The sequence below is a fragment of the Hippocampus comes genome, unplaced genomic scaffold (genome assembly GCF_001891065.2).
Source record: "Hippocampus comes isolate QL1 unplaced genomic scaffold, H_comes_QL1_v1.1 scaffold486, whole genome shotgun sequence".
Classification (NCBI taxonomy): Eukaryota; Metazoa; Chordata; class Actinopteri; order Syngnathiformes; family Syngnathidae; genus Hippocampus; species Hippocampus comes.
The window spans coordinates 84,681-94,671 of record NW_017805138.1 but is presented as its reverse complement, the minus strand read 5'-3'; the positions used below and the strand labels follow the sequence as shown (position 1 = coordinate 94,671).

Sequence of the window (9,991 nt, the reverse complement as noted above, 5' to 3'; positions counted from 1 at the left end):
GACACACAGACAGGACAGACACACACACACACACACACACACACACACACACACACACACGATATCCCTTTAAAACTGTACTTATTCTTAAAAACTCTCAGTGGAAAATTACCACAAGCCTTTTATGGAAATTGTATTGGGGAGCCAGAAAAGTAGTCTCATAAGTTCTCATTTTCATTGCATTTGTGTGTTTCCCAGCCTGAGAAGCACAACAAAAACAGAATAAAATCCAACATGTTAACTTGTTTATTTAGCCTGCTGTCAGACAGAAGAGACACTCTAAATATTTGTGGGGGGGGAAAAAGTGTTTTGATTCCAGCATATTGAGAAGGCAAACAAGAAACCATTTTTTTTATTGCAGTGGAACAAGAGGCAGGCAGGTCTTGTATAGTGCAAAAAAAAATGTTGTGTTGGTTTTGCAGATAAGTGATCTGCGTCTTGCTGCCAAAACTAAACAAATTCCATTTCAGACGACTCACCTTTCGTGGCTCGTCTTTATCTCCTCATCTATCTCGACCGCAACGATTTGACGTTTGGTTGAAAGGCTGCTTACCGTGAATGCAATTGGAATTCATTCAGGCTCTCGTTTGACATCAACCAAAATGTACAGTGTCGTGCATGTAAATGTTGTGTCCAGATATCTTGGAATATTTCATGTCTGGCTAATGGAGGCTGTGCAGTAACGTGTCACAAGTGAGCTGTTTCATATAAGTACACAAATTGGAAAGTAAATTAACAATATTAAATCATATGAAGCCTGGGCATGCAGTACAAACTATTACAATGTTCTTACGTTAGTATAAGCAAATGTGGACAGTCCGCCACACTTACGTTTTTTTTTTTTTTTTTTTTTAAACCGTCTTGCTCAAGGAACATTCCACATTCTAAGAAATCATTCACTTTGTTTACATTTGTCTGAGGCTCTTCTGGAAAATAGGATTTGACCAAGTGAAATATCTGGAGGGAATGGGTTAGGAGAACAGTAATGGACTGTTTTGAAAAGACCAAACTTACGGGTAAATTGATAAATCAAAAGGCTGCATCTCATGAAGTGCAAAGAATTTGCGCACGGGATAGAATTAGAATTAAATTATGATAATGAACTAAACTGCAGGCTATGTGTTGACACAAAGTGGTATCAGGTAAGTCCAACCAGATATTTTTCTTCTCCTGTTGGGAGAAAAAGGGTGGCTTCTGTTGTTATTGTGGATGATTCATTTCCAACAATATCTTCCTGTAAATGTAATCTTAAAGCATATTTATTCTTACTCGCTTTTAATGTTTTGGGTTGTTTTCTTATTGTATTGTTTGGTTGTTTTAAAACATATTTTTTCATGTGTTGCCATTTTGCTTTTTTATCCTGAAGCACACTGTGTTTATGCTTGCCATATGAAATGTGCTCTCCAAAAAAAAAAAAAAAAAATGACATTGACATTGGGTGGTTAAATGAAGTGGAGGCATGGAAAAAAATCAATTCGCCATATTGTGTACAGCTCTTCACATGTTTCAAATGTAACTTTAAAAGCCACTTTGTGCTGTTTGGAAAAGGCCGAGCTCTAATAATGCAAATTAAGAGCGCTTTTCTGCTGTGTTGGGAATCAAGTTTTATTCTTCGAAGAAATGAGATCTAGTTAGCTAAACCTGCAAAATTTTCTTCAATTTTATTTATTTTTTAACGGTTCCTCCTTTGCAAACCCAAGGTAATTTTACCTTCTCGTTGCAGGTTTCTGACAACCAGAGAGTGGATCCATTGGGATCATGGATGGACTTTGTCAAGCGACCAGTTGGCAACTTCCCAGCAAAATGTCGCAAAAGGAAAAGACCTCTGGTAAACCCAGAAGACTTACGTGACCGTCATAGTGTTTAAAAAAAAAAGAAAAAAAAAAAAGAAAAAAAAACACAGCCTTTCGATCAAGCAATCAAGTTTGTTTGTCTTTAATCACTTGTCCACATGTTATATGATGCAAGACGATCAAACTGAAAGATTGGAATTTACAGATCCATTCCACAACACTGTTTGGCATTGGCGCATCGAGGACAGTGGTAGGCTACCCAAAAGGTGGAACTAGACACAAATTCCAGAATGGGAATACAATACAATACAATACTGACTTATATAGCGCTTTCACAACAGGGAAGAGGACAAATAGGCTACCAAAGGTCTTCCTCATGGAATAAAGAGTCACACGTCAAGAGGAAAGTTGCCTTGCGTTGTTGTCCTTTTTGCTCACAATGCGTGACCTTTTTCTTGTTCTTATTACTATCGCGCCGACACACACAAGACACATCAGGATTTAATTTGTGACTTTTATGACCTGCTAGGTTGCTAACGTTTGGTTTCTGTCCTTCATTAGCCAGGTCCACCTGGTCCTCCAGGTCCTCCGGGCCCACAAGGACCACCTGGCTCACCCGGAGCTGAGGTGACCCAGGAAGTTCTTCTCCAAGAGTTCAAAGAGATGATAAAAGGTAAAAAGCATGTTGGTTGTGCAGCTGGTATGGGCCTCATAACACGGCGGGTTAGGATCGTATTAACTGGGCCTTTGTGGTGATGACCTTTGTGTTTCTAACAGAGGCTACAGAGAGACGGACCGGGGCTGTGGATCGTCAACCCGCTTCCAGCCAGCTTCCCGTCGCTCTCCTCACGCTGCAGGAAGGCATGACCTCCTACCGGCGAATCGATGAGGCTTTCCATTGCAAACTCAAGGGACCCGTGGTGGTTGACAAGAAGACTTTGGTGGAGCTCCAGAATTTTCAAACAGTATGTTGCAAATGTTGACAACTGCAGCCAACTCACTGCATGTGACTCAAGCCATAACTCGAAATCTGTGATTCTCAACTGGTTTATCAGTACCCTAATGGGGGTCAAGGAGCCATATTGGGTGGGTAAAAAACTACAAGCCGGTCCTCGGTTTACAATGTTACCTACATTCGACATTTTGAGGTTACAGATGACATACTTACTGTTTTCCAAATATGTTTAAACACAATAGGATGAATAATTTATTTCAGGGGTTGACTTATTTATTTTCATTCCTTTTGATAACTTGGCCATAATCTGAAGAATTGTCCTTATCCTTCTGAAAGAAACTGCTTTTCGGACTCATTTGCGTCACAGTGGTATGCCAGTAGCGGTGAGAGACTTGTGTTTGCTCGTCATTGTTTAGTTTGTGCGAGGCATCCTCCCCTCAGTGGTAACTGGCACTGGTAAAGCCTGAAGTTCCAACCAAAGACCAGCCAGTCAAAAATATCAGTTCAATTCCACACATCACTCTCTGGACAGCACACAAAAGGCACTCTGTCTGTGACTTGGAATAAAGTTTGGAGAGGACAGAAATAGACACTGTAAGAAACAGCTTGCTTTAGTGGAAGAAGCCTGTTGACGAGGCGGGCATAGCAGAACCTTTATAGACGGAAGGAGACAGGCTGGGGGCTAATCGTGTGGACTTGTGACATACTCGGATAATTGAAAAACACAAGATCCCACAATGAAGCCCTTTAGTCTGTTGGAATAAAATATTAGTTTGCGTTCCTCTGCTTCATTAGTGATCGACGTACAGATGCTGACCATATCAACCCTTGCGCACAATAATCTGAAGCGGTTCCGTTGTGTTCTGAATCCAACTGGAAAAGGAACCATTCATGATTCAAGTTACCCTTAACATCATAATGGTGACATAACAACATGTAGCCTGTCATGTAAACAGTTGAAACGGTTACATACAAATACACCAGGAAACAAAAATTACCAACACCTATTGCAGGAAAATAATAAGTGGAGTCAGCACACTGTAACATATAAGCAAATATACTTCTTCAATTCTCTGTGACATTATTTTTTCCCCCATCAAATCACTGTTTATTTCGAAAAATGCCGCCTCTGATCTTGACTTTGTTTTCAGCCGCCAGCCAAGGGAGCCTTCTTGAGAGGGTCAGGCATGGATCAGTCTACTGGCAGATTCACCGCCTCCATCACAGGGATCTACCAGTTCTCTGCTAATGTCCATATTGGTAAATCAAATTACACAAACCGCTAAAGATGCAGTTAGGAAACTGATGACCACCCGTATTGCTTCATCGCTAAAATAGTCAACCTCATTGCAAGAAACATTGATCATTGAAATCAACATTGATCATGACTGAAGTACTGCACGCAACTCACATTAATGTAAGTGTAGGTTTGCTTGGTGGCGCACATATAGATTAATATAGACCGCTAAATTGGTTAGCTGAGGTCACTAAGGCAATGCCAAATGTGCTATTTTGTTTATTTTAAGCCACAGCAGCATACATATGACTTGAATAAGTGCCACAATTTGTAATGTAAATGCAAGAGTGTTGCTTTAGAGGTAACAGCAAATGTGGACTTTTTTTCAGATCACAGTGAGGTGAAGAGAAGCAAGACCCAGCTGAAAGCCAGGGACAATATTCGTGTATTAATCTGCATCGAGTCACTTTGCCACAGATACACGTAAGTGTGACACATTATGGGTATTACAGTGCGCACTCTAAACACAATCCATTCTAGCATGTTGGTGAAATTCATACTTTACAGATTAAAAAAACAAAGTTCTCACGATGAAATTATGATACATAGTATAATAATCAGTTACAGGAACAAACTGGAGCCATCATGAAACAAAATGCCCCTGCAGTGTATTATGTAACATTTTAACATCCTTACCCTTATTCAAATTCGGTTTACGGTTTTGAAACACAAAAGATGTGAAGTAAGCCAATTTTAGCCATGGCTGCTACATTGCTAGCACGGCTTATTCATGATGGAGTGTTGCGTTGTTAGCTTTGTTTTATCTATCTATCTAATTCCATCTTTTTAACTTTAGTAGCAAACTGCAAGTAAATAATTCGACCAAGGAAACCGACATTGATGGCTGTTAAAAGGACGCATTTGCTATACTGACCATCACACATACTGAGGAGTGTGGCTATTTCCTTTTCACATTTATACTGTATGTGAAAATAAACATGACAATGCTTTGACCTGTTCTGACTCGAATCAGAACATTGTGTTCAGCGTTCGTTTTTAACGGCCAATTCACATCATCTAACTTCAACTAACCACAGATTTGCGCGCAGCCCTGGTGGAAACCAAGAATTGATCCTGTAAATTCGAGGCACGTGCCAGCCATAATGGTCGTTGCTACATTGGCCTCTGCCTGCCAGTGACTAGTCCTTTGGGTAGAATCATCCTTGTTTATACTTTGGATTCATTCAGTTGTAACAATGGTCATGGAAGGCTAGAAGTGACCCTGTTTGTTTGTTGTAATTTGTAAGATACTAAATTATAGAATCTCTTGGGAAGGGATGAAAGGACAGCATCATGTGTGGGAGATGGGTGCTGTCTTAACTCGTAAGCCTCTTCTGTTTAGAGATAGTTTCTTAACCTTGACGTAGATGGCCTCCCTAATTCCTATTCCAAACCATTTGTCTTCTCTGTCCTGAATCTGTACATTTCTTTTTTTCACAAGTGCTTTTTCCCTTTGAGGTGATGGTAGGCTGTTGAAGTCATGACCGGAAGAGCTGGGCTTTCTGTTTTGTGACACGGTCTTGCTCAGTGGTTGCTATTGGGGAAACCAAGCAGCCACTGAGGAGGCGCAGGTCACATCATTTCAAAACAACAGCAAAAATGAATACGTTGATCAGCTGCAATATAAATGTCCTTTGCTTTGTCCACCCATCCATCCATCCATTTTCTAATCCGTGTATCCTCATGAGGGTCACGGGGCGTGCTGGAGCCTATCCCAGCTGACTTCGTGACCCACCCTGAACTGTGTGCCAGCCAATCGCAGGGCACACATAGACAAACAACCCTCCGCGCTCACAATCACACCTAGAGACAATTTGGACTTCCCAACCAACCTGCCATGCATTATTTTTGGAGTTTGGGAGGAAAACAGAGTACCCGGAGAAAATCCACGCAGGCACTGCGAGAACATGCAAACTCCATTCAGGAAAGCCAGAGCCGGAATCGATCCCCTGAACCTCTGCACCGTGAGGCCGACGTGCTAAAATGTTGATTACCGTGCCGCCCTCCTTACCTTTGTAATGATTATACGTTATACGGTATACAATATACATTGATAAGGATTTTCAAATATTTTCTGTTGTCATTGAGTTTTACATTACTGTAGCCAACTTCAGTGGAATTGGGGTTGATATGAAGACTCCTTAGCTTTACTTTTCTGAGCCGGCACTTCAGATAGTCTTGCACACATCCCCTTCGACCTCGCCAATATCAAAATGCAGAGAATGTGCAGTCAGTCTTTTTGCGATGGCGGTCGATGTGAAGATGAAAGTAGCTTGATTTGCCATAAAACATGCTGTAGATTGAACTTAAAATGAGCCAGTGCTTCCCACTGAACAGATGTTTTCGGCTTGCTTAGATAATACAGGAATATGTTCATTCTATTCAAAATTATAGGAAAAAAAGTTTCCAGATTGCTTCTGACCCCCGATGTCTCTACAATATGGCGTTGATGCAAATAAGCGTCATTATGCCAATGTGAATGCTGTTCTGAAAATATCATGGTTGTCTTGCAGCTCTTTGGAGATGATTGTCGGCTTGGAAAGTAACAGTCGAATCTTCACTGTGAGTGTTCAGGGACTGCTGGAGCTGCAGGTGAGTAACCTGTTGTTCTTCTTAATTGACCTCTACTTAATTCGGTGATTTCTTTTGGTCAGGGATGAACACGGGAGGGACGGGCATTTGACTACATTGAATGACGATAGGGCAAACCAATTAACTGATTAATTGTTCGTACTGACATTATTCTTGATGGGATGTGAAAAGATCTCCTGTTCTAAACTCCTGTCTGGCTGTCGTTGTCAAATTAAAACTGACAAATATAGCTCAGGGAAGCTGTGGCAGAGTCAGTTCTGGATGCAGCTCACCTTCTTTTAGCTGATGTTATATTCGTCTCCTTTAAATAGAGTGTGGACGTTAACATTTTTCAAATGTAAGAGACCCCTGACATCAGTGGTCCCCTACTACTGGTCCACGACCCTTAAAAACAACAACAACAAAGGCACATAGAAAGTGTGGCATGTTGTGCTGCCTCAAGTTTTTAACACAACGTTACACAAGGGACGAATCCAAGAAAAATTAAGAAAACAAAACATGGATTTTATGTGGTTGCTGGCTTCACCAAAATGATCACGTTAATAGTTGTTTTTTTTTTCTATGTAACTCGGTTAGTTGTTGGTTTGTCTTCCACAAGCACTTCCAATGGTCACTTCAAACTTCATTTTGTGCTTACGGTGTTCTCCCAGATGTTCCATGGTAAAACTGAGCAGCGCACAAGAAGTGGAAAATCACTCGGGATAATCGGATGTTTGATGATTTTGATCATAAATCAGAGAAAATACTCAAATGCGTGCAACCGAAGTGAGACAACAAACTAGTCATCTGAATTCACACTGTTTTTCTTCACATTTGATTAAAAATAATTTCCCCACATTCAACATAATTCTTATTTGACAAATAACATTTAAATTCCATCGTGTCGTTAAGGCTTCCCACTGAATTCTGCAGCCATCTGGTTGCACCGCATTCAATCGTAACAGTGATGTGGAAAGAAAATCTTACCAAACACGTCTTCAGTTTAGCATGTATGAACCCGCATGACAACTGATAGCGACACGGCCTCTTTTCACCTTGTGCAGGAAGATAATGAATCAAGATTGTTATCTTGTAAGAAATGAAGCATCAACAAATGTTGCCGTTCTGCTCCCTGCTATGTTGATAGTCATGCATTAGCTTCGCTCACTGTTACATAGACAGTATTTACCCTTCTTCCTATTTGCATTTTTGCTCTTTTCATTTCACATATATGTTCATTCAAATATGTCTGCAATGTATTTATAAACTGGGTTCATTTTTTTAGTTTCACAAATTGATGTGCGTTTTGATCATTTTAACCCTTACATACAGTTCTAATTAATAGTGGTTAAACATACTAAACAGAAGAAAAAGTCACACACGGTACCTGCAATGTTGGATATAAAAGTAGACTTAAAATTTTCCAGAAACACATTTTGAACCGATCTGCAGTTCAATAACTTGCGCCCAACAATTATAATGAGGATATTCTCGACCCTGGTCATAATTGACCTGGAACATTTTTTTCTCTTCCATGTCATATTGCATAATTCCGGGTTAGACCGTAATTTGTGCAGGCCGGCGGATCTGTGTGAGAGAGTGCTGCGCTGCTGTGGGACGAGCAGACTTCAATCAATGCCCAATCAAAGCAGCTCCTGACATTCCCTCTAAAAGTTTCAAGCTCATTGGCCACTAGAGTCTTGACATGGCGAAAGCACCTATGCGTCATGAAGTGGGCACTTGGAGACCACCCTCAACCCACAATCGTTCATTTGACCGCCCTATTACTGAATATATCATGATTTAAAAAATACAATACCATACTACGAGTGTTGATACGCACTGTTCACATATTTATGAATGAATATGTTGCGTTAGACCAGCAGCCCACCAGTGTTAGACATGGTTTGAGCTGGCGTAACGTTTAGGTTGACTTTCTGCCACTCGACCATGCGCATCTCCAAGACACAAGACGTTTGCGCCGCAGCGCAGTTGCCCTCTCTACGAAAATAGAGTGCTACTGTGCATGCAAAATGAACAGTATGCAAAGTTTAAATGCATTATAATGAGTTGAGATATATTCAAAGCAGGTGGGTGGGGTAAAATTATGGAAAAAAAAATCGAGGTCACGGATTCTCACTTGTAGTGGGTGGGTTCTGGAGGTTGACTGTTTGGACTCATGCATGACACAATTTGTTGCCCTCTTGCAGGCCGGCCAATACACCTCCATCTTTGTGGACAACGCTGCCGGGGCCTCCGTCACGATACAGAATGGCTCCGACTTCATGGGCATGCTCCTTGGCGTGTAGCGTTACCTAGCGGGAGTCTGCTTTCGTTTTCCTCAAACGACCCACCCACAAGCGCCGCCACGATAGCACATCGGCATTCCGGCAAGTCCAAGCTGACTTTTGACGCGATCCTGTGTGCTGAAGTGTGGGTTGAAGGGGGTGTGGCTTAAGTGAGTTGTGGTTTCTATTTCACCGCTCCGCTTCTTGGACAAACTCGTGCTGCTACCGCAGTAAAATGACCTGCACATGCAACATGTCACTGTCATGCTTGTCCCGTAAATCTTTTACATAGAGCATAGAACCAACTTTAAGAATTGTCTGTGTGTGTGCGTGTGCGTGTGTGTGTGTGTGTGTGTGTGTGTGTGTGTGTGTGTGTGTGTGTGTGTGTGTGTGTGTGTGTGTGTGTGTGTGTGTGTGTATATGAGTCATAGTGTGTTTTTAGTTCATTTTTCTCAACATTATAATCCCATGCTTTATTGATATTAACTGTGATGGTTTGACAACATGGCGACAACACAACATCGAACTCTGTTTTAAGGGTGTCGTTGTCATGGTAACACTCTTGTATGTCCCATTAATGTTGATTTGAACCAGCCCATTTGTCTCATCATATACTGTATATCGACAACCGTTTATTAAATTTCCTGCCATATATTTGTAATTTATCATAACTGCATAAAATTGTTTAGATTTGTACTTTATATTTATGTTTATGAAAATGTATCAACCTTGTGCTATTTGACTGTTAGATTCCTACAGTAATAAAGATATATCTTTTTACTCCATTGTACAACATGCACCTATGATTAAACTGACCGAGTCATTTAGTTGTGATAATACAAAATTTTCAGAACAGGGGGCTTTTCACTGTAGCAAATTTGATCTCAGATGTACACACACACACACACACACACACACACACACACACACACACACACACACACACACACACACACACACAACATAAATGTGTACTCTTTATTTTTATTCCAATATGTAATGCATAAATATGAGCATACACTTATTTGACACTTCATATAGTCAGTGTAGAAAGAAAAAAACGGGAAAGAAATTGCGAAATTTACGA

At 40.8% G+C, this 9,991-nt stretch overlaps 1 protein-coding gene across 1 annotated transcript in view; it reads left to right on the top strand.

Annotated features, from left to right (window-relative positions):
- Positions 1-9,247, top strand: part of c1qtnf12 (C1q and TNF related 12) — a 22,698-nt gene extending 13,451 nt beyond the window's left edge. Inside the window, exons 3-8 of the mRNA XM_019867193.1 lie at positions 2,355-2,466; positions 2,571-2,758; positions 3,900-4,008; positions 4,375-4,468; positions 6,559-6,637; positions 8,827-9,247. Of these exons, the coding sequence (XP_019722752.1) occupies positions 2,355-2,466; positions 2,571-2,758; positions 3,900-4,008; positions 4,375-4,468; positions 6,559-6,637; positions 8,827-8,925 (681 nt within the window). The 3' untranslated portion in view covers positions 8,926-9,247. The remainder of the gene's footprint in view (positions 1-2,354; positions 2,467-2,570; positions 2,759-3,899; positions 4,009-4,374; positions 4,469-6,558; positions 6,638-8,826) is intronic.
- The last annotated feature ends 744 nt before the right edge of the window (positions 9,248-9,991 follow it).